Genomic DNA, 24,107 nt, shown 5'->3' on the forward strand with positions numbered 1-24,107 from the left:
AATAAATGTATTTTTCTAGGCCAAAGAGCATCTGAATAACTCTGCTTCTGATGTCTGAATATCACTGCATGCCAAAATGACTTCAAACACACGTTTAAGATAAGTTAAAGAACTGTATCATGAAAGTAAATCAATTTGTAAGGATTTTATGAACATATAGGACCAGGACTAGGAAGTTGGATGACCATTAAACAATACAATTAGCCATAAACAGACCAAATCCTCACTATTCTTTTTCTTTCTTTTCATTTTCTTTGAATGAACATAATATACATATAAATTGCATAACAAATGATAATTCAAACAGTTCCCACAATATTTCAGACCATAGATTTGAAATCAAATGTATTTATTCCATAAATATTATCATTTTTAACCCCTGAATATCCTTCACTTTTTCTTTCTGCTTTTCAGACTGAGGAGACAGTACTGATAAAATATCAGTCAACATAAGACTTTCCTTTTTGCCTTGCATGCCTTACATAAGTTCCATTGAATTACTAGAGATATTAAGTATTCTTTTGACAGTATTAATTAACTCCCGTGTTTGTGCTAAGCTGTGCAGTTAAGCAATGAATAGCCACAATGCAAACTAACCACTGTTTGCAAATAACAAATCCAGTTAATTACACGGTTTCCACTCTCCTATCAAACAAATGTTAATTGACTTTATTCTAATGACTGTTGCTTTGTAATAACAGTAAAAGCCACAGGCATTTCATGGATCTATGTGTGACTGTGCGAAGGAGACATAAAGAAGAATGAAATTGTTTCTGTTTGTGTTTGAAAGAGGTCTTTAAACCACGCTCTGTTTCTTACAGTGCTTGTTCAATGTTAGTTTTCCTTAGGTACATTTTATTGAGATTCTTTTGTTTGTACACATCTCTGTACAATCATGCATTTACAATTGTTTTGAAATATGGTTAAAGTATATATTCTTAGATACTTTGAGCATGTAAAATATATAAGTTAACACACTACATAATCAACCATGTTATATAATGTGTTTGAATTCAGTTTCTGCCTTGAAGTTGTATTTGCAGTCTAGTCATTTATTAACTAGGACAAATGCATGTCTGTCTCATTTTACACATCCTTCTTAAGTTATTTAACAAAAATGTCATCAAAGGTCAGTGGGGCAAAAGGGGTACTTTGTTGTCTTTGGTTTTGTGCACACACAGAATCACAGAAAAGACAGAATAGGATATCCAATCCATGATTAATATTGTTTGTTTAAACTAATTGAACACATTATGGGTTGGTTTTGAAGAATGTGTGAATCCAGAACAGTCAAGGAACATCTTCATTTTAGATTACGTTTCTCTTTTAGTCTGGATTACTGAGATTACTGAGCGTGAGGTTTTCAACAGCTATTTGTCCAAATGAACCCAGAAAGTCGTAACATCAGATGGAAAGGGAACAGTAAAGGTAAATTAAGGCAAAACAACTGTGGTAGAAAAATAAAAAGCAAATCATTGAGCATGAGAAAATGTTATTGACCCCCAATGTTCAGGTCACATCATCTTTTCAACACAGGATATTTTGCACAGATGTCTATTTTAGCACACACACACACACACACACATAGGGAGAAGCAAATGACAAAGCAAGCAAATGATAAAGCAACATTTAGAACTAATCTTATGTGACCTAAGATGGTATTTTAGTTATATTTGTTCAGGTTCCCTGTCAGGCTGGGCATCCACAATATATATATATATATATATATATCATGGATTTTACAGGATCGTACAGTCTAGCACAAAATCGGCATATCGAGCCCTGATAATATCCCTTCCACTGACTTCCACACTGAGTTTCAACCATAAAAACATTGCAGGAAAGCTGAACTTGTGAAGTGAAATTCAGGGGGAAATCTAACCCTGTTACACTGATCACATCCCCTCCCTGTAATGTGCTGAAGATGTGAGATTTAGGAAGATTTACTGGGTCTGTTGAAGGAACTTATTTTCTTACTGTTCTGTTTTCCTAATCTTAGAGATGGTAGACTTAGATGGTACCTCCCTTTTCCCTGTGTAAATTTGGGATGAGATGACTGAACCCAAGAAATGTAACAAGGTAGAAAACACAACAAAAACCCGTCTGAATTATGTTAAGGTAATCAGTTTCAGAACAAATTCCTTCCATAACTGACTAGAAGTCCATAAACATAACCACATGAATAGTCAGGATGGAGTGCACATGACCAAACAATGTTTGTCACAGTAGTCCAACAGTTGTAATTGATGGAATAATTTGTGCAGTGAACATATGGCAGCTGGGGCTCACAGTTATTTATTTATAGCAGAGTTGCACAAAATACAAAATAACCAAATGCATTTTCGTGAGAAAGGCATTTCCACCACTTGCATGGCAGTGCTGCCATCTGGTGACTGCATTAATACAACCACGTATTACATGATGATTTTTTGTGAATTGGTCCTAAACTGCATTGTGAGCATTAGACACAATCATTATTTGATTGACTGTATCAGAGTGCCTGAGTGTTCTTTTGGAATGATTGAGATTTGGATTTTAGCAGAGCCCTATTCATTAGGAACCATATATCTTTAGCACTGTTTTCCGAGGGAAACATATTTTTACGCACCATGTGCAGCAAGATTAATATTCCGTGTACATTTCATAAAGTGAATACAGGTTTACGTCATATGTAGCACAGCGTTATTAGCCGAAAGTTTAGTAACCTTAGTGCCTCGATTTTACAAGCTAACATGTCTGAATCTTTGCTTCGTTGGTGCGTCGACCAGTTACATAACAGCTTTGGTTTAGAGGCATGCGATGACATTGTTCAGTGAGTAAATTATGATGTGTTTGCTATTCAATATGTAGTTTGCCTGCTAGCTATCATCTGGGCCAGCTGGGTTTTTCAACTAGCTGTCACGTAAATAGAAAAAAATGATAAGAAATTATAATGAACATTAACCATATATGAGCTATTCCATTCTGACCAAGGATTTAAGATGGATGGTCATTTTATTGGAACTGATTGGCTTGCTTATTCTCATGACGTGACTAGCATCCTGCATGTTGCATTCCATCCTTGTGGTCTATTTTTGTGTGTGTCTGATTAAGGTATATCTTGTCAATTGACAATGACGAGGAAATAGCCGAATATGTTGGGGACCTGCTCGGAGGGACGGATGGGAAGAAGAAGCTGTTCATTGACGAGCTAGTGAAGAGATGGAGGAGTTTCAAGCAAGGGGCCCCTGAAAATACAAATCTCATTTCCATGAGGGTGTCAACAGGTGAACTAACCTGGCAAGCTAACATTACCAATGAAGCCAATTTGTCTCGTATGTTTTTAGTAGTGTTAATGTTAGTAGATTTGCAAATGTTGAAATAAAGCCTCTTATTTTAGAAGTGGTAAAACAGTGTCACCATTGTCTCAGTAGACTTTCCAGACATGACGAAGGATACACAGAAGAAGTCCAAGCGGAAAGGAAGAAACAAGCAAGAATTCATAACTATTAATCAAGCAGAGCCTGAACCGGAGATAGTCAAAACTCCTATCGACCTACTCAAGGTAATTGTTAGGCTACTCTTAATGACTATACCTGAATACCTTTGAAAATGTTTGATGGAGAGAAACATTTGAATTTCCCCTTGGGGATCAATAAAGTCTATCTATCTATCTGTCTATCTGTCTATCTATCTATCTACTGGATGATGGTCTTCTTGTTTTTATAGGCACAGGAGAACAGCAGTTCATCCTCTGGGAAGAAGAAGACCAAATATGTAAATCTATATGCCAAGGAGGGTCAGGACCGCTTGGCTATTCTCCTACCAGGACGGCATGTATGCGAGTGCCTGGCGCAGAAACACAGCCTCATCAATAACTGCATGACCTGTGGGCGCATCGTCTGTGAGCAGGAGGGATCTGGTCCATGCCTCTTCTGTGGCACTTTGGTAAGAACCTCACGCCAGGTCCGTTGAAATGTATGGTTTTGATTAAGCATCGTATTTGTGTGTTGTTCCCTACACCTGATTTGTCCATAATCAGAGATGGAAAAAGTAGTTAAGGGGCTAAAACCTCATTTACGAAGTCCATCTCCTGTGCTTGTAACGTTTTGCTGCACAGCTCAGCACAGGTCTTAGTGTTTTAATTGTTTATGAGATCTTCACACACCTGCAGCCATGTGAGAGATCTTAACTGAGATTGCAGCTGAGGCTAGCTGCCTCTTTGCTACAAGGTTCACATCCTATGTCTGTGGAATGTATTTTTGATAGCAAGGCTTTTTAGAACTCAGGAACTGCACCTGAATTCTGATGTGGGCCAGGCAGGTTTAAGATTTGAAAATGGATAATCATAACAGATTTATAACGGCTTTACAACATTGTCACTGAAAATGACAAATATTACCTCATTATATATGTAATAGCACACACTTTTACAGAATGGTGATAAGTCTAACAGCTTGATTCACTGAAAGTTTAGTTATTAAGCGGTTTACCTCTCATTTATTATTGTCATCATTTATTGTCATTTTACAATTGATGAACATATTTAGGCTGATTTTTTTTTATCAGGTTTGTACAAGAGAAGAGCAAGAGATTCTACAGCGGGATTCCAATAAAAGCCAGAAACTGCGGAAAAAGCTCATGGGAGGTAGGGCATCACATTTTAGATTTCCTCAAACATTTCCACTTTGGCTGGCTTTGATGTCCGGGGAAAAGGAACATCATGGTTCAACCAGTTTTGTAAAAGGTGTGTGTGTGTGTGCGTGTGTGTGTGCGTGTGTGTGTGCGTGTGTGCGTGTGTGTGTGTGTGTGTGCGTGTGTGCGTGTGTGCGTGTGTGCGTGTGTGCGTGTGTGTGTGTGTGTGTGTGTGCGCACACGACAGACCGAGTGGCGCTATCAGAGGACATGGACTATCTCCCCCACCAGGAGTCCAAGATCAAAGCAGGGTTGGAGAAAGCTGTGCAGCACAAGGATAAGCTGCTTGAGTATGACAAGAACAGGTACATAGCTCATCCCTTTGTCTGATCTTCTGTACTGGTACAACCAGAGAGAGAGAGAGAGAGAGAGAGAGAGAGAGAGAGAGAGAGAGAGAGAGAGAGAGAGAGAGAGAGAGAGAGAGAGAGAGAGAGAGAGAGAGAGAGAGAGAGAGAGAGAGAGAGAGAGAGAGAGAGAGAGAGAGAGAGAGAGAGAGAGAGAGAGAGAGAGAGAGAGAGAGAGAGAGAGAGAGAGAGAGAGAGAGAGAGAGAGAGAGAGAGAGAGAGAAAGAGAGAGAAAAACAACACATCTTCAAAAGATGCCATATCAGAGGACATATCAGGACATTGTGCGGCTTGTATCATCCAGCCACATCACAGGTGTCAACAAGAAGGATACTCAGCAGTTGTGAAGACAAACATATTCCTCTCTAATCTGTTGTAACCCTCTAAGTCGTTTGAATACATTTGTATTATCTAGTATTTATAGTGATGGTTAGTATTTCACCCTCATTGTTGAATCCCTGCACGCTAGCCAAGTTTTTAACTTGCACCACCACCACCACCATTATCAAGACCAACCTTTACCCTCTGCCCTTCCCCATTTTTAGCGTACGCCGAACGCAGGTCCTGGACGATGAGTCGGACTACTTTGCGACGGACTCCAACCAGTGGTTGTCTCCAAACGAGCGGGCCGCTCTGCGAAAGCGTGAGGAAGAGCTGCGGGAGATTAAACACGCCTCCCGCAAAGACCGCAAGATCACACTGGACTTCGCCGGACGCAAAGTGGTGGAGGACGACGGGAACCTCAAGCAGTACTATGACAAGTGAGTCTTTCTGCTCAGAAGGACCGACTGGAGGAGCAGGTCTAGACCTGGGCTTTCTTGTGATTGCTACTTTCATCCAGAAAAGGACTAATGATTAATGACTAATGAGTATGTTAATTGAGACATTGTGCAACAATTTCTGTACAAATCAAATATAATCAAATCAAATCAGATCAGAAATTATATAGCGTTGATATTATATTGAAATTCTTGCAAATAATCACTCAAACCTGTTTACCTACCCAATGTAAGAAGAATTTAATGAAATGATACAAGCACATTACACAAACAAAATAAGTTTTTGAGACTTGCACTCACATCACTGTTCCATATGGTGCCAGATTAGATGAGACTGTCCAGGCCATGAACGCTGGATCTATGAGCCTGACCAACAGGAGGCCGGAGAGAGCACAGGGCGAACCACTCCGAGATCTGGTCAACCCTAACATTGTCCAGTCAGCACCACAGGTGGGTTACAGTTTTTTTTTTTTTTTTTTTACTATTGAGTTCAGGCACCTATGTATATCGGAGTTCAGTTTTTGAAATAATTTGCTGAAAGGTTACCGTTTTCTAGTTGAGTCTACTTATCCATGTTTAAATTCAGGTTTTTTGCATCCATTGCAAGTACATCCATCTCTGTTTATTATTTCATAATAATAAATACCAGATAATTTCTTCATACTCAGTATGGAGCTTGAGACACACAATACAGCCTGCTTTTGATGGTGGTTTAGTTTGAGTTTGGAAAAAAAACTCACTGAATGCATTCCGTGTCAAAAACCATGGGAGTCTGAACCAGAAAAGGTCAGCTCAGTGTTGGGGACCGCATGAAATTACTTTTGTACCTTGGACACTAATAATGCCATTGTTACACTCGCCTCCCGGTTGGGGAAAAGGGGGATTGTAATTGGGCCCATCCATTCATCTGTCATTGAGTCTGCTCTCACACAACTAAAAAAGTATGTCTGTAGGTACAGTACTTGACATTTTTATACAAGGCCGAGGGTCACTAAATATCATTCATCCTACTTGATCGTCCAGATTTGGCTCTGAATGCAGATGCTTAAATTTGGTTTCATTTGTCAATATTGTGCGATCGGGCCAAGGGTCTGCAGTAGCCTGTCTTCTTGTTATGTCTTAAAATCACACTGTGACAATATTATTCTTCTAAATATGTTATTATTCTAACAGTATTTTGTTTGTGCGCATGTGTGGGTGTCAGTGGGTGGACGTGAGTGTTGGCGAGGGCTTGCGTCTGCCCCAGCAGGGTAATGTCTCCGGGGGGAAGCTGGCCCAGGTCCAGGCCCAGGTGCGCTCCAGGCTGCGGCTGCAGGACAAGGAGCTCCAGGAGATGGCCGACGGAGGCTGGTGCCTCAGCATGCATCAGCCCTGGGCCACGCTGCTCGTCAAGGGCATCAAGAGGTACAGCAGCTCCCACCCAAGAACTGAACCAGTTGTGGCCGATGAGGCTTTTACTTACTGTTAACTTGCTCTGCGGATGTCAAGCGGTTGGGCCGTATACCTGAACAACGTAACCGGACATTTGGAATTTCGGAGTTAGCTGGCTGTTACACTACTCCCGTCCTAGTATTTCCGACGGACATTATGTAAATGAGCTTGTGTCTGAACGAAGTGAAGAACATGCAGAGATTCAGTTCATGTGCCTGTTCAACCACGTTCAACCTGTTAAACCACACAGAGATTCTGTTAATATGCGTCGGTGTCGTTCACACATATGACAGCATAATGTCAGCATGTAGCATCATATCTTAATCACCCGAAGGGTCGGACCTTCATTTGACAAAGCTCTGCATATACTCCAGAGGACATGTCTTAAAGCAGCTATAGAAATATAGCTATATTATTTACTACATATTATTTTATTAGACATTTCAAGAGAACACGCATAAGTTTAAGTTGATGGATATGGCTATACTATTTCATTTGAAACATTTCCATACGTAGGAGGAATGGCTTCTATGTTAATATTGCACATGCTATAGGACTATATGTTATTTCTATAGACAGATGAAAAGCAATGACGCTACTTCTGCACACATTTACATATGTAGGACATGATGATACAGAGAGTAGGAAATCCAGGTTGCCCTGAACCGAGAAAAAAAATCCCCACTGATTTTTGATATTTTTTTTTCAAAGATATTAGCAGACACGTGAACATTTGTGTGTGTGTGTATGTGCGTGTGTGTGTGTGTGCGCAGAGTGGAGGGCCGGTCGTGGTATTCTTCCCATCGAGGCCGTTTGTGGATTGCTGCTGCTGCCAAGCGGCCCACGCCTCAAGAGGTCGCCCAGGTGGAGGCTATGTACCGTCAGATCTACAAAAAAGGTATTGGACCTCTCAATGGAGTTAGTGTATCACGGCACACCACCACAGATCGTCAGACAAAGACTCTGGGTTCCCACACAGCACAAGACCTGATTAAATCCATGCTTTACACTCTGACTTTGGTTAGCAGCCATTTGCAAGATTCTTAATGACAAATGTTATTTTGGCTGATGCTCCATGACAGTTCTTTAAATCAGTCCGCCGTGAGAGGGCGCATATTTCTATGGTATTAATTATTTTTAAATTGAAACATACTTAGGAATGAGGCCATTGCGCTTAGCGGTGCCCTTTTATTTAGTTCTGAGTGGATCCATAAAGACGGGGTGGGATAATTGTTCTGGAATGTTCTTTTGTTTGCCGCCTCCGCAGCCCCCCGGTTCCCCCAGGAGTACCCGACCGGTTGCCTGCTGGGCTGTGTGCACATGACCGACTGCCTCTCCCAGGACCAGTTCAGAGAGCAGGTCAGTCACCTCCTGTCCCCCGAGCACAAATCTCCCCTTCTTTCCCCTCTTTTCTTTCTCTGTCATTCATGCGTTTACTCCCCCCCCCCCCCCACACACACACACACACACACACACACACACACACACAGCCCCTCCTCCCTCCCCTTTCCCCACTCTTCCCCGAACCCTCTCATTCTTTCTTGCTTCTTTCTCTCCTCTCCTTTTATGACCTTTATTCATTCGCTCTCTCTTTCACTGTGAATGTCTCTCACTTTTTTTTCTTTCTGCGGGTGACTCACCCCCGGCGCCCCAGAGACACTTGGTAAACACGAGACTACCTCTTAAGCTCACTAAGTGACAAACCAAGTGCTCTGTAGTTTGCCAAATTGCTGTTGTGCTCATAACCCTAAGCCTCAGCTAATACCGTTAAGGTTAGTGTTGTGTTGACATACCAACACACACATTCATTTCCTTGCACTTGGACAGTGGTGTACCCCCCAGTTACTATGACTCAAGATATGTGTGGCCTTTTTTTATTTACTTCAACTGGAGTTACATAGCCCTTGGTTAGAGCATAGCCCACTGGCAAATTGGGAAACCTTGTTAACAAGGCCAAAGAAGTAGAAATATGTCTGCTTGTGTCATGGTTGTGTAGTTTTAGATGCTAGTGAAACAGCATTCCTATTTTTTTCCAGTCTGCACTGCTTCAGGGGCACCGGCATTCCGTGAGTGCCAGCTGCTGAAAAGACCTGCACTCTCCATAACTCCTCTAATCTCTTGTAAATGAGGCATTTTAACTGTCAGAGGCTTCTGTCGGTGCCCGAAATGATTTTGACAGTCTCTTTACGGCTACCACAGACACTAGTTGAGTGGGGGGGGGGGGGGGGAGAGAGTTCAGACGTGTCTGCTTCACTGAGCTTTTGAGGGTCTGGGTTGTCACTGGTTGTGAACAGGAAATTTGTCTTTGTTTCACTGGTATGATTGACAGACAGAGACTTTCCCTTTGGGGTGTGTTTTGAACAGTGGAGTCTGCTGGCAGCTTGTCTCTGGCTGCAGTGCGCGTTCCCACCACCAGATGGCAGAGTGCACCATCTTCCTCCCAGCCCCGAGCAGCCATCTTTGATTCTGCCATCACACTAACATGTCGTCTTGAAACATGCCCACAGGAGACCCTGATAATTGCCTCTCACGCCGAGGCAGTCACTCGTGCATCAGCTACAGCCTCCATGTTTGCTGTCAGCACAGACCTCCTGCCAGCCCTCCTTCCTCCTGCATCTTTTCGGTTTTTTTTCCCCCCCGCGCTTTTCCGTGTGTTTATTTTTTCCTTTCCGCACGTCTTTAAGAGGCTTGTTTTTGTGTCGGCGGAGGTGAGCCAAGGGCGAGGCGACGTGACGCCCGCACCGGCTCCTTGATTAATTATAAATCAGTGGAGTCCGCCGCAGCTTGGTGCGGCCCTTTAATCTCTAGCCTTTCATCCCGGCTAAATGTCGAGTAGCCCCCACCACCAAAAAACCACCACCCACCCCACCCCACCCCGTCTCACAGCACAGCAGTGCAGCGCAGAGCACCACCACCGGTTCCATGCAGCCCAGTGTTTCTGATAGACCCCCAGACAGCAGCCCGGGCAGCGGAGCCATCGTGTTCATTTTCATGTTACATCTGCTCCCTCTTACTGCGAGATGAGACTAGCGGAGCGCTCAGCTCGGTGCTGCACGGCTAGATGGGCCACTTTTGTCAGCCAACAGATGGCTCGTAACAGGGAGCAGGCATGAGAGAGAAAAGGAGACAGTGAGAGAGTGAGAGAGAGAGAGAGAGAGAGAGAGAGAGAGAGCTCCGAGGAGATCCTGTCTATTATGTGGCCAATCTGTGAAATGGTCATCGCCTTCACTCTCACTTTGTCATTTTGCGGCAGTGCTTTTTTTTTTTGTGTGTGTGGTTCATTTCTTCTGCATCTTGATAGGTGCTATATCTGTAAGGGTGTTTGTGATGATGAGAAATGGTAAATGATTGTCACCCAGCTGTGTTTAACAGCAAGGTCTTTCTCACACACGCACACACGCACACACAGAAACACACACACACACACACACACACACTCTTCTAGTGTCGTGCTCAGTTTGTTATGGTTCAGAAATGTGATGAAGACTGTGTAAACATCCTTTCAAGCTACTGCCACTCTTTCTCACTCATTTTTTCTCTCTTCTTTTTTCAAACCCCCTCTCCCTTCCTCTTTCTACCTTTCTTTTTCTCACTTGTTCACAGTAGCCCTAATGAGATATTGACATAGGTGCTAGTGTCTGAATTATACTCTGTGTTTTTTCCCGCTGATGGATAAATAGGCTTTGATTTAAATGTAATTGTTCCGCTCGTCGTTAGATTGCCTTTAAGTATTGAGTCTGTGGGAGGGAGATGTGATGACAGCTTCGAGAACCCCCTCCATCCTCCCCTTCACTTTGTAATGCATTTATGCATTCTCACTGAAGCATTCAGATAATGGCTGTGGTTTATGGTGGGGTGAGGTTAATGGCACCACCATGCATTTTGACTGAATAAACAACCAGATGACACCACTACAATCTGAATTTTCCACACAGAAATCAAAGGGCTAACATATTTGTTTTAATCAAGGTATTTTTTTTCATTGTAGCTTTAATGTCAGTTGTTATTTGTAAGTTGCTTTGAATAAAATTGTCAGCTAAATCCATTTATAAAATGCATAAAATGTAGTTGGATTCATGTAGTTGATGTTCTATTGGGGGGAAAAAAACGTGTTAGGTGTCCCATAGTAGTAAGTATTAAAGCCGAAAAAGAGGAGGCTGTGGTTTCATGCCTTTAGAGAGACTGTGCCAGTGTAATCTGTGTGGAGCCCCTCTAGTTTGCCTGCCTCTGACTCAGCCTCAGCCTCAGCCTCACTCTGTTCCCAGTGGCCATTATCCCCGTGCCATTCTCCCCTCTGATCCCCTTGCTGGGGTCATAAAATGTGTGTGTGTGGAGAAGCGGGGGTCTGGGTGAGCCCCCTCCCCCCTTCCCTCGGTTGCCTTCCCTTCTCTTCTCTCTGCCCTCCCCAGCAGCCCCTTTCATCATGTGTTTGAGTTCTCAGCACCAGGGGCGAACCATAAATCCAGGCTGAGACAGAAGAGAGAGAGGGAGGGAGGGAGGCAGGGAGGGAGGGAGGGAGGGAGGGGAATGAGAGAAGGAGAGAGAGGGAGAGACGAGAGAGCTCTGTGACTTAACTGCCTACTGCATGCCGTTGTTCACCTTTGTCTTCTGCTCAACCACCCACTCAAAGAGATTTTGCTCGCTGGCACTGGGAAGCAGCAGTGCTTCAAGCCAGCCGATGGGGGAGGGAAACAGAGTGTGTGTGAGACAGAGGCTGAAAACGCTCTCTCTCTCTCTCTCTCTCTCTCTCTCTCACCTTTTCTCTGTGTCTCTCACTCTTACCACCCAGAGACAGACAGACACATACATACATGTACACACAAACACACACACACATGTACACACACACACACACACAGGCTGATAGTGGGCAGAAAGGAGCAGAAGCAATGCACCATTCGTCTGTTTGTTTGGAGGGAATTGTAATAGTGTTGCTGCATGTATTAGAGCCTGTTTGCTGGCGTATTGACCCAACCCCTCCCTACCTCCACCGGATTATCCCCCTACCTCCCCCGCCTGCCATGGCACCTCCATCCTCCTCTCCCCCATATCCCGTCCACTCAGGAATGAAGACAGAGAGCCTACCTGCCACAAAGACTTCTGGGAGTCGCCCCTGAGCTGCTCACAGATACTAAATCTGGGCTATTAGCTCTTTCAGTGATTCAAGATTCTCTCAATAAAAATGTAGTGTAGACTTACACTTAGATTAGTTTGGGCTTAGTTATTGTCCAAGAAGAAGCCAGTCGTCCTATTGTGTTTCATTGTCATTCAAATGGCATGCCCAGTGGATGGGAAATATGGGGAGGGAAATCTCCTATGAAACAATCAATGCAAATTGACACCACCACAAGGCAGTATCACATTGACTCTCTGCCGAGTACCTATCTTAGCACTAAACAGAAAATAATCCCAATACGCGGCTGTAGATGATGTCTGTTTATAGATTCCTTTTTTTCTCAGATGAGTAAGTCACAAAGAAGACAACAGATGGCAAGAATGAATGATCTTTGGGAAAGCAATAGGTCATATGTAATCCAAATGGTTATCTCTTAAACCCTTTAAGAACAATGGGTGCCAGACTATCGGAATGGAGGCCAGACTATTGTTTGGTAGTGCCCAGCCAGTGCAATGGCAAAAACATTTTTCTTGTCACTTTATTGAGAAAAGGTGTGTCTGTGCACTGCCATAGTCTTTTTCTTTTTGAGAAGGTGAAGTGCCTCATTATTATGATGTTACATTAGAACATATAGGTGGCTATGGCTTTTTTTTAAGGACACATAGTGTGCTGGATAAAGCATTAGTGAGGACATAAAGGGGAAGGCCATTCCTCCTTGAGTGCAGCTGAATGTGGTATTGATCTGTATTGACTAATCAAAGGCAGGTAGTCAGCTCAGACAGTCATTATGTCAGTACCACACACTTATTCCACTGCTTCCCCCTAGCCGTATAGGGCAGCCTCAAGGGACTCCAGGCTTGTGTGTGTGTGTGTGTGTGTGTGTGTGTGTGTGTGTGTGTCTGTCTGTCTGTCTGTCTGTGTGTGTCCTTAGTCTACCACCAGGCAGCCATCACACTGGAAATTGAGAATCAGTCAATTTTTCTCCACAGCCCTGTTTGCTAGGGGGGAGTCTGGGGAGTTACTTGTCAGCAAAGACACAGAGGCTGTCATGTCCTGGAGTCGTCCTACTAATGTCCCAGTGCAGAGCATGACTAATGGGGAGGCTGGCTTCAGATGATGCAACATTATTTATTTCTGAAAAACATTAAAAATACATGTTCAAGTACATGTGCTATGTAAAATGCTCTTCCTATTGACTGGTACATTGACGGACCATATACAGTCATATAATGTAATAGGCTTATAATATGATGTAGATATAATATGATGTAGATGTAGATAAATAGTTTGCTGATAGATTGATGAGCAAGTAGACTGTTTGATTGGTTAATGGATTGTGTGGTGCATATATTTTGAGTGAGTGAGAGATTAATTATGTAGATGTATTTAGGTAGGCAGGTATAGTGAAAAATAAAAATGTAAATATATGTCAGGTATACATACATAATTAGGATAAGCTCACATATAATATGATAGGCCTTTGGTCAATTGTAGTTTGGTAATGGTAACTGTTTGCTTTTAACCTAACTGTGTGGAGCAGCTTAGAATGTACTTCATTCCCTGTTGGTTTTATTTTCATCCAATGGTGCTGTACAGAATGGGAATGTAACATAGGCTCTGAACAACCATAGGCTGGCAAGTTGTATTGCTTCCTTGTTAGCTGATGCCTGTGTCTCCTTATGTGGTAATGTGATATTTATTTGCTGAGGAGCTTTTTCCACAGGGAGTGAGGTACAAGAGTGGCTAGGCTGCAGTCTCACCAGAGGAAGGCGATATCTATTTTTCCTGAGCTCTCGCTACATTTCTCTTTCTGTCTCTCTTTCTCTCTCCGTCTCTGTTGCTGTACACCCCCTCCCTCTCTCTCGGTATGTCATTTTTTTTTTCTTGCTGCTGCCTCTCTATCTTGCTCTTTCCTCTCCCCCCACTCTGCCCCAGACATTGTTTGTTGGCGCTGTCAGGCTGCTGGAAGCTTGTGGTTATGTGGTATATATGTGAAGAATTCAGCCTGCTCAGGAGCACCCCAGGCGTCATTCTCTCTCTCTCTCCCGCTCTCTCTCTCTCTCTCTCCCGCTCTCTCTCTCTCTCTCTCCCGCTCTCTCTCTCGCCTGCGGAGGACAGAAGGACGAGGTCAATGGGGCTTTTGAAAGCGCCTGTCCTTGTATGTTCACCACGAGTAAATGTGTGTGTCATATCTTTTAAGCCTGTCTCTGCTTCCATTGGTGGTGTCAGGTGTTGTTCCTGTGCAACAGTCAGTCAAGAATGGCAGCGGTGGATCCTGGAAGAGCTCCTCTCAGCCTCCTGAAATAGTTTCTTTTGTATTATTTTGTGAGATGCAAAGCTCCAACGGTACCTAAGCACCTCTTCATATGACAAGATTTCATTATCGATATGGGCTCTGCTGTGGAAGTCATACTGTAGAAGTGTCTGGTAAAAAATGTTTTCATCGATAGTCCACAAGTCTAGGAAACCACTCAACAATTTTGGAGTGTGTCCATAAACTCCTCTAACAACCTCTGGACCAAAACTGACAGTTATTTTTTTATTGCAGTGTAGCTATAAAAACGTTGCCAGGGTTTTCAGATTCTCTTTCTCAAGATGAACTTTACACATGCTGCAATTTATGTAGAATTTTCTTTTTGTTTTCCATACCTTAAATCAAGTGTCTCGCATACTAAATGGCTCTAATCCATTGTAAACACATTAATGTGCTGAGCACTTTTCTTCGCATGAAACGGTATTTATGCGAAGATACTTTCAAGGAGAACATAAATGTTGTCTCAAGGTGGTCAATGTATAATATTTCTAATTTGCAAGGAGGCTAAATGAGCTGATTATCAATCATTGTATTCTCTCACATTTACTTTATATGACCACCGCATGGTGTGGCCATCCTTTATGTGAGGAAAATAAAGTGTGTCTTGCTATTAAGTCCCATTTTTAAAATGGATATAAAAAAATTTTCTGGTTTCCCGTTTGCTACAAAGTTAGTACCCTACGGTAGCTAGCCAGCTGGTAGACTAGCCACATGGGTTGACTTTGGCATGTTCTCATTTTGTTTAACCCTGTCATGTTCAGTTGTGTGAAACAAGGTGGCTCAATAATAATGGCAGCTTCAGCTAGCAGCTTCATGCAAGACTGGCTATCTGTCGGCTAGCGAGTGAAATGACTTCATACTTACCACTCCAAGCAGATTGGGGCCAGTGTATCACTATCTTTGTCTACCTCTACTAATTACAGGACAGCCATGCTTTTTTGGAGTCTGACACTCTTGGAAATTGATTGATGGTCCTTGGTTTAAAAAGGATGTTCCAATTTCTCCATGAATGAACTTACACTTTAACTGTTATTATTTTAGCCACATAAATAGGATTTAAGTGATTATAAATACTGTTCCTGACGTTGTGGGGCTTGTGTCTTTGGGCAGCATTAATTAAGGAGTTTTTTTTTGCAGTGCCTCACTGTTTTTGTTGAAGTTTAGGTTTAGCAGTGGTAAACCAAACGCATTCACAAAGTGAATAGAGCCTGGTCACTCATAATTGCAAAACCTTCACTGGCATGGTGAGGGGTGTAGACATAGCGTTAACTTTGAAATCATTGGTCCAGCCTAACCAATCACATTGATCAAGGATTCCTGACGTTACATCCTACTTTGCCTAAACTTCACAAACTGACAATAAACAGCATCGGCAGTCAGGAAACAATGCATGTGAGCCTACCTTTGCTGTGCATAAAAGTACACATTCTTTCAACTACTTTTTTAGACGTTTGCAGGCGTTGCTACTACCATTTACCACAGCCACTTTTGATTTCCAAACTATAGGGTCATCCCCTCTCACCGCTGATTGGGCAGGTTATCTGCTTGCCCGACGGAAACGCTATTGAACAATGATGTTCCAGACTAGTACTGTATCTTCCTGAAAGGAGATCTAGGAGGGCATGTCCAGGCTAGTGAGACTGAGCCAGATGTACTAACGCTTTTGTGCCCACTTCAGGCGTATTTATTTCGCAATGTGCGTGTAAAATCATTGCGAGGTATGTACAAACAGGCCGCAATGATGTAAAAGTGCCTAATTGCGCGTGTTTTTCGTGTCATGCATACAGTATGCATTCATGGGAGGATCCAGGGGAAAGTGGGAGTTTAGCGTAAAAAGATGGGAGGGGAAGCGTAAAAAGCGCCTAATTATGTATTCCGCGGTATGCACAAAGACTGCTCCTGAAAGCGCACGTCTATTCTGCGCCTAAATACTTCCGCCTTGTAAAAGCAGGTGTTAATCCAAATTGCAGTTCAATGCGTCAATAAGAGAACCTTTCAAAGACAACAGAATCGCTCAAAGAGCACCAGTTTTGTGTACTATCAAAAGCAACCTTAACTTTCGTTGGCCTTTCGAATGTCTTACTTTCACTTTCACGTCATTCACTTAAACTTTCCTGCTTGCTAGATTTGACCAATTTTCCATAGCCTATACGTGCACAAGTAGTTTGAGTTAAACTACTGATCTTCATTATCTCCCTGCTTGTTGACATCTTATCAGAGGGCAGCCGTGGCCTACTGGTTAGCGCTTCGGACTTGTAACCGGAGGATTGCCGGTTCGAACCCCGACCAGTAAGTGCCCTTGCGCAAGGCACTTAACCCCCTCACTGCTCCCCGAGCGCCGCTGTTGTTGCAGGCAGCTCACTGCGCCGGGATTAGTGTGTGCTTCACTTCACTGTGTGCTGAGTGTGTTTCACTAATTCACTGATTGGGATAAATGCACAGACCAAATTTCCCTCACGGGATCAAAAGAGTATATATACTTAAACTTCATGATCTAAACGTTTGATTCTTTATTAATGTTGTCATCAGTTAACTTCATTCAACTGCGTTTGTATGTAGGCTCTGCCGTTCAGTTGTGGACATTCGTAAATTGCATTTATGGGCGGTGAAAGTCAGAGAAAGACGCAGTTTACACTAGTTTGATAAATACGACGGAAGCTTGGGTATGACAGCGTGCGCAATCTGCGGTTTGTCCATGACGCTGATAACGCTACGTTCGCAAATGTACGTACATCTGACCCTCTGTGTTTTTTAGACAGAAGCTGTAGCAACACTGGCTTGTTGTTAGCATTCTAACTTTAGAATATACTGTATCTGGGCAACACAATATATAGGCATTTTTGTAATTACATCAAAATAGCTATTTATTCACATTTGGCTGCTATTTCTAATTAACTTCTGATTGTTTTCCAATAAAATTGTTTTGTATGACAAAACAAAAGCATTCCAAACCATCAGTGTAGCTGGTTCAAGCTCTAGCCACCAGTTTAGGAACACCTCAGTGAGGGGTATTCTGTCCGAGGTGAGCTGAATTTCTTGTGACTTTCCATGCCAATTATATTCCTGTGCTTTCACACTTCACGCAAAGACAACAGGAGAAAGCCCTAGACACCTAGACGTTGGCAAGTCAAAGATCCCCCTGGAAACATACAGTGTACTGTTGAACTAGCTGGTTGGTTACACCGCTGTTCATTGAGCTCCACTGGCTACACTTAGCTGCTTGCATCAAATTCAAGTCACAAATGCTTGCCTACAAAGTGATTGCTGGCTCTCCTCCACTTACCTAACTACTCTCATCAAAGCTTATGTTACCCCTCGACTGCTGCGTTTCTCCAACGAATGTCGTCTGGCACTGCAGTCCTTACACGCTTGGCAATCCAGACTATTTTCTTTTGTTGTTCCTCATTAGTGAGCAAGCTACCAAATCTTACCAGAACAGGGGCTTCCCTCTCTATCTTCAAGAAGGTCTTGAAGACCCAACTCTTCCAGGAGTACATCCTCTTATTACACATCTAACAACCCAACAGACCTAGCATGCACTTCCTGTGCACTTCCTTTCTTCCCTCCTACTTCCTTCTGCCTCCTCTCCTACCAAATACTTCAACTTCTGCACTCTCATTCTCGGATAGTAGTATTTATTGTAATAGTATTTATTGTTACCTAAGGTCTCCTTTGCAATGTAGCTTGAACGGCACTCCTCATTTTGTAAGTCTATTTGGATAAAAGCATCTGCTAGATGAATAAATGTAAATGCAAATGGCCTGCCATCCAAGTGCCTGTCAGTCCATAACAAGCAGTGGAAAGGCTGTTCTGGGTGCCATGTTTTGCCCCTCATCCCCTCTGGAACACATGGCGCTCCACATCCTGTTAGCTCCATCGCCGAACATCCTGCCTGAAGCCAGGGATGTTGACTCCTGTCGGGGTGTGTGTGTGTGTGTGTGTGTGTGTGTGTGTGGTGGACTCCCGCCCAGCTGTGTTGTTTGGCTGGCGAGCACGGTCAGGAGCTGTCTTCCAGGGGCCAAGAGAATGGTTCACCTTGTCAATCGAGTGACAGTGCAGCTGCCGCCCCCCTCCACAGGCATTTGCCCTCCAGACAGCACAGGGGTGGGGGAGGGGAACTGGGGAGGGGTCCTTCATGCTGTTGGCGAGGCGGTTTACTAAGTGCCTTGTTTTATTTTCTCCCTGTAGCATACGTGGAAGGGACAGGGATCTGGTTAGCGTAGTTCTGCGTTTGTTTGTGATGTTTTGTACAGATGTGTTATTTATTTTGATGGGAATGTGCATGAGTCATAGTGATAACTCATATTACATTATTAATGTAAAGCTTTCAGGGGGAAAAATCCACTCTACACCTAAATATTTGCTGTTCAGGGTTGCTTTATTAAAGAAGAGCATTTGTTTGCAGCTATTTTGCATCATATTGGCAAGCTTATGTGGAGAGTTCATGAACTATTGTTAGATAAGAAATATTTCACTATATCAGATCCATCTTGGAAATGGTTAACCTTATTTATAGTGGTCAGGGTGAAATAATAAACAATGAGGTTCTGCATTTGGTAGAAGGTTGTTTGAGAATGTATGTATACGTGCGTTTACTCTCTGTGGCAGAATCTGAGGTAAACGAGAAGGTGGCAGAACCCAATTTATTTGTTGTGAAGGAGAGTGTCTTCGCTGCCGCATTTCCAGCCGAGGATATGGACTCTGTTATATTGCCTGTGGTGGCTCATAAATAAGATGGAGACACGAGTGTGCTTTCTTGCTGATGGATAAACTCATCCAGTCCCACATAAGCCAGGCTGGGGGGCCATTTGGGGAGATTACGCTGAAGAGCGAGCATTTGTTGAGGGGTATTGGCTGCCCAAACGGCATCTGTGTACCTTCCCTGGCTTGTTTTGCTTTGGCTTTTTTGTCGTAATATTTTCCAGTCGATCTTGTCCTCCTGCCGGCAGCCTAATAAATTGGCAGAGATATTGCGCTGCATTCTGCTGTCTAAGCCTGTTCCCTCTCCATCATCCCGACAAGCTATATCACGGTGTGAAGAACCTCCCCTATAAAAATGTCAGGTGCTGCCGGCTTTCAGAAAATGAGAGTGGCTTGTGAGCAAGTGTTCCCAGAGAGAGCAGCCTGCAGAGAAGAGAGGTGAGGAGTGGGGAGATGAGAGGAGGTGAGGAGAGGAACGGCAGCCGCATCTATTTTCTGGCCAGTGGCTGTGGCGTGTGGGAGCTGCCCCTCTTGTTTTTTATTTCCCTCAGGGGCGGCCTGGGCTTCTGTCCTGCTCCGGGTCTCAAGGGTGGCTAATGAGGTGACAAGGGGTAAGGAGGGGGTGGAAGATTGTGTGTGTGTGTGTGTGTGTGTGTGTGTGTGTGTGTGTGTGTAGAGGGAGTGGTTTTAGTTTGTGTTTGTGAGCGAGGCAGAGAGAGAGAGGATGCGAGTGAGAGAGAGAGGATATGAGACCCTCAACCCCCAGCTGCTCACCTCATCTAGTGCATGGCTTTGTCTGAGCCCCGGGCGGTTCACAGGGGGGCAGCAGCATCCAGCTGTGTAGAATGACCCCAGATGGCCGCCTGTGTTCCAGAGCCACAATCAAAGCAAATCCTGCACCCCAAGAGCCAGGGAGCGTTGCGTAAACACTGCTCACAGTTTGTCCCGGGGTGTCAGCCAGGCGAGTTTGAAATAGTTGAGTGACTTTTGCATCTATGCTGCTACTGAGCTGACTAAATTTTGGGAGTGGCGGAAGAGAATGTGTCTGAAAAAAAGGTTCCCTTGTTCCCGTGGTGCTTCTTTGAAGTACTGTGCGGGAAGTGAAGTTACACAAGTTAATTGTCCCCAAGGGAACAGGCCTCAGTTGTGTACTGAGGCTGAAATAATGTTTCTCAGGAGCTGGTGAGAGGAGGGTGGTGAAAGGCTTCTCTGGTCACAAGAGAGATATCATCTTCCTTCTCTGTTGTGAACTCTTATGTGATTGTGATGAACATCTTCTGTCACCCTGACTCATACACCATCCCCAGATTGTATAGTACATTGTGGTGTCGTCTAAACATTTGTTCTTATTCCTGTAAGTAATTTGAACTGTTTAAGTTGCGGCTGTACTTGACTGAGTAGAGCAGATGGCAAGTGAGGTATATCTGCATACTCTTAGAGCTGCTTGTTGTCTTGTGTCTGCCTCTTGTGAAGACAGCCCTGTTTTCCCCTGGTCTGTGGTGTGAAGCAGGGTATGAGGTCACAGGCACGGTTTGAAAAGGTTAAAGGCTCATGAAGCAGGCGAGCTGTGTGTGCATCTCACCTCAAAATAAATGACTTCACCGCAACTCTCGTCACCCTGTGAAAGAGCTAATTTGTCTTTTCCTCCTTTTGCATACACGACTCGTACGACACTGCGTAACACAGACAAGCCAGTCTCTGTTGAATGTCTGACTATGTCCTGTTTGGGACAGGGTGACTATAGCCCTTTCAAAGACTAGTTTGCCTTGTTGACCTAACTTAGGCTAACTTAGGCTCATCTCGTTTGTGCATTACGTAACTTGATCCTTTTTCTAGGCTCGTTTTTAATAACATGGTGTGCTGTTGAAAGCAGGAAATATGACTCTTCCTCACCCCCCACCTCTCACCTCACACATACGCACATACATGCACACATATCAAGCTCAGCAGTAGAGCAGTGGCCTTGACTGACACGATGGCCATCTCTGAGACCCTAAAAGCTGCCCGTGTATTTCCCTGTGTCGGGAACATTAATTATGTAGAAACACGAATGCCAGTGTTGGGGCCCCTTGTATAATTCATGAACACTCCAACTTGACACCAGTTGTTTCTTTGTGTGAAGAAGTGCCGTTAAATATTAATAGCTACAGAACTTATACAGTGCAAATGATGGACTGGGGCAGCCAAGAGAGTCTGTCAGGAAGGCGTTGCACACAGGAGACCTTTTTTATAGCTACTGTTATAAAGGCTATGTGGTTTGCTGTTATTGAATATGAAAGTGAAGACTGCTGACATGGCTTCCAGATGGGCTGTGTCATAAAGAAATAAAGAACGCTCGAAACAATTGCTCACCCCTTCTGGCTGCTGCACATTTACATTAGAGGCGTGTATTATCTTTATAAAATGTGGATGCTTTGATAATTTAAATTATTCAGCTATGTCCCTGTCGTTTGGTCCAGCAGCGAGTTGGTCAGTCCAAATCCAATTCTCACTCTCCCACATGCGTTTATCCGGTATTTTGGGCTGCAAAGCACCTTCCAATGAGCTGGAGTCCCATTGCTGGCGAGAGATCAGCACAGCTGAGCCCATCACCCAGAGGTAGATGAGTCAAGCTGATTCCTTTTTCTTTGCTTAAGTAGTGTGACGCGGGCCTTGACTGAGCCCCCTTCTTCTTTTGTGTATCTGTTCCCTCTTTCTTTTTTCCCTCCTTTCCACCGTCCCTCCCTCCCTCCCTCCCTCCCTCCATTTTCTCTCCCTCGTTTCACAAGGGCCTCTTCTCGGTGGAGCCGATCAGTGGAAGCTCTGCCAATGAGGGCTTGTTTTTTTGGGTGGGGGTGGAGGACGGGGTAAAGGGGGGGGGGGGGTGTATGGTGGTGTTACGGGTGGTGGCGGCGTGGAGTTGAGATTGTGTGCAGCCAAGCGGACCCCAGCCTGCCACACAGCCCCATTAGCACTGCAGCCGCCGCGCGGGAGATTGCTTGTCTCGACCTCGTAATTGCTGGCCAGCAGCTGAAAGGCCAGGGCCACTGCAGCAAGAGCAAGGAGGCAGGCAGGAAAGTGAGCGAGCGAGTGAGTGAGTGAGTGAGTGAGTGAGTGAACGAGCGGGGCCAGCCAAACTCTTAGATTCATTGCTCCACTGATTCTGTTAAAGAAGAGGAAGGTTGGGGCTATGGCTGGGACTATGGCTGGGGGTGGGGGTGGGCATAGGAGAGAGAGGGGGAGATGGGGCTCTTGGCGGGGCCAGGCCATGCAGGCTGCCTTTGTTAGGTAGGACATGGGTGGGCTGTCTGGTTGTGGCTGGACTCACTCTGCCCTCTAATCATGTAATGTTCTTTGGCAAGGGCCACTCATGTTTTCTTTCTCTCTCCCTCTCTCTCCCTCCCCCCTCTCTCTCCTACACTCTCTCTTTCTCTGTGTGGTGACACAGGACCACAATTAAATAGTGTTAAATAAAATTTAGTCACCTGCTACATAAGCACATTTCTACATTGGTCATTGATGTTTCTAGGTTGGAATCTTTCGGTTCATTCCCATTTTGGTTTGGATGATTGGTTTGCTGTTGCAGTTATTACAGAGATCCTTCTGGAACATTTTGCACAAGTTCTGCATTTAGCACTTTGGAGGGAAAAATGAGAACTCTATTGTAACGTTGGATGATGTCACACCCTTTTGATTAAATCAGTATTGAAACAATTACATGGCGTATTTGTGAGGGAGGGGAGAGGGAATCTGAGATTCAGAGTTCGACCCACTCAACAGCTGTGAATCATGATGAACTCGCAGTGGAGGATTAAAAAGCACTGAAGGCATCTTGGCTGTTCTCAGATGTCACCAATCAGGCCTCAGTACACCACGCATGTGTACAGTGATTGACACTACTTTCATCTTTGGATGAAAACATCAGCCTCTGATAAAAGTGATTGTTTTCTACCGTTTTCCCTGCAATGAGCGGTACACATCAATAGGGTCACTTAGCAGTAGGAATTATCTTTTCATTTAGCACAGGCTTCTGAATGAAATGGGCTATTACACAAAATCAGTGTTTAATTAAATTCACACCTTTGTCACACTTCAGGAAAAAAAAATCATTAATTTTCCAAATACAGAGAGTTCAGTACCTACTATAAAGAGATGCTAATTTTTGTTTGGAATGAAAAGCTGTTGACATTTTATTCTGCCTCATTTCAGACTCTCAGGTGGCATTTACTGAACTGACTTTCTTTTTCTCCCACTCCCACTCTGTAATTGCGTGTCATTTGACATAGCATGCACTGTATGCACCTTTTATTAGGTGTTTACATTGCAGTATTATTTCAGGTTCTCTTGCTTTTGAGGTTTGGCCGGCTCTTGCCAGGATTTAATGGCACGCCTCTAGTGACATTAGCAGGGAGTTTATTAAAATGTCTCTGCTACATTTTTATGCCCCTGGTCTGGACTGGCTGTGGGCAGACCGCAGGGAAATCTTTATGTGGACCAGGAGTGAGGAGGGGGCACTCGCATGTTGCGCACATGAGCTGCCAACTTTGGCAGTGAGCCAAAATTACTTCAGCAAAGGTGGAAAATCTAAAAACAACTGTTCAGCTCCACCGGGTGTGTGAAAGACATCTGAATTCTCCTGTTGAATGTGCTGGCTTGGTCATTTTTGTCATTCCATTTTGTTGTAGTCTCAACATGGGCAAAGGCTAAAGATGTGTAGGTGTCATTTTATACAGTCAATTTTTTTCAGAAAGATGTTATGGCTTAAGGTC

At 43.9% G+C, this 24,107-nt stretch overlaps 1 protein-coding gene across 1 annotated transcript in view; it reads left to right on the forward strand.

Moving 5' to 3' along the window:
* Window positions 1-2,653: 2,653 nt before the first annotated feature.
* trip4 (thyroid hormone receptor interactor 4) overlaps window positions 2,654-24,107 on the forward strand; it is a 47,413-nt gene continuing 25,959 nt past the window's right edge. Inside the window, exons 1-11 of the mRNA XM_076288054.1 lie at window positions 2,654-2,812; window positions 3,094-3,266; window positions 3,414-3,544; window positions 3,709-3,927; window positions 4,549-4,627; window positions 4,862-4,979; window positions 5,564-5,779; window positions 6,121-6,247; window positions 7,002-7,201; window positions 8,002-8,126; window positions 8,496-8,587. Of these exons, the coding sequence (XP_076144169.1) occupies window positions 2,733-2,812; window positions 3,094-3,266; window positions 3,414-3,544; window positions 3,709-3,927; window positions 4,549-4,627; window positions 4,862-4,979; window positions 5,564-5,779; window positions 6,121-6,247; window positions 7,002-7,201; window positions 8,002-8,126; window positions 8,496-8,587 (1,560 nt within the window). The 5' untranslated portion in view covers window positions 2,654-2,732. The remainder of the gene's footprint in view (window positions 2,813-3,093; window positions 3,267-3,413; window positions 3,545-3,708; window positions 3,928-4,548; window positions 4,628-4,861; window positions 4,980-5,563; window positions 5,780-6,120; window positions 6,248-7,001; window positions 7,202-8,001; window positions 8,127-8,495; window positions 8,588-24,107) is intronic.

This window comes from Alosa pseudoharengus, unplaced genomic scaffold (assembly GCF_046254945.1).
Source record: "Alosa pseudoharengus isolate Yale_2024_CS ecotype anadromous, Long Island Sound unplaced genomic scaffold, YU_APseudo_1.1 YU_APseudo_1.1_scf_16, whole genome shotgun sequence".
Lineage (NCBI taxonomy): Eukaryota > Metazoa > Chordata > Actinopteri > Clupeiformes > Clupeidae > Alosa > Alosa pseudoharengus.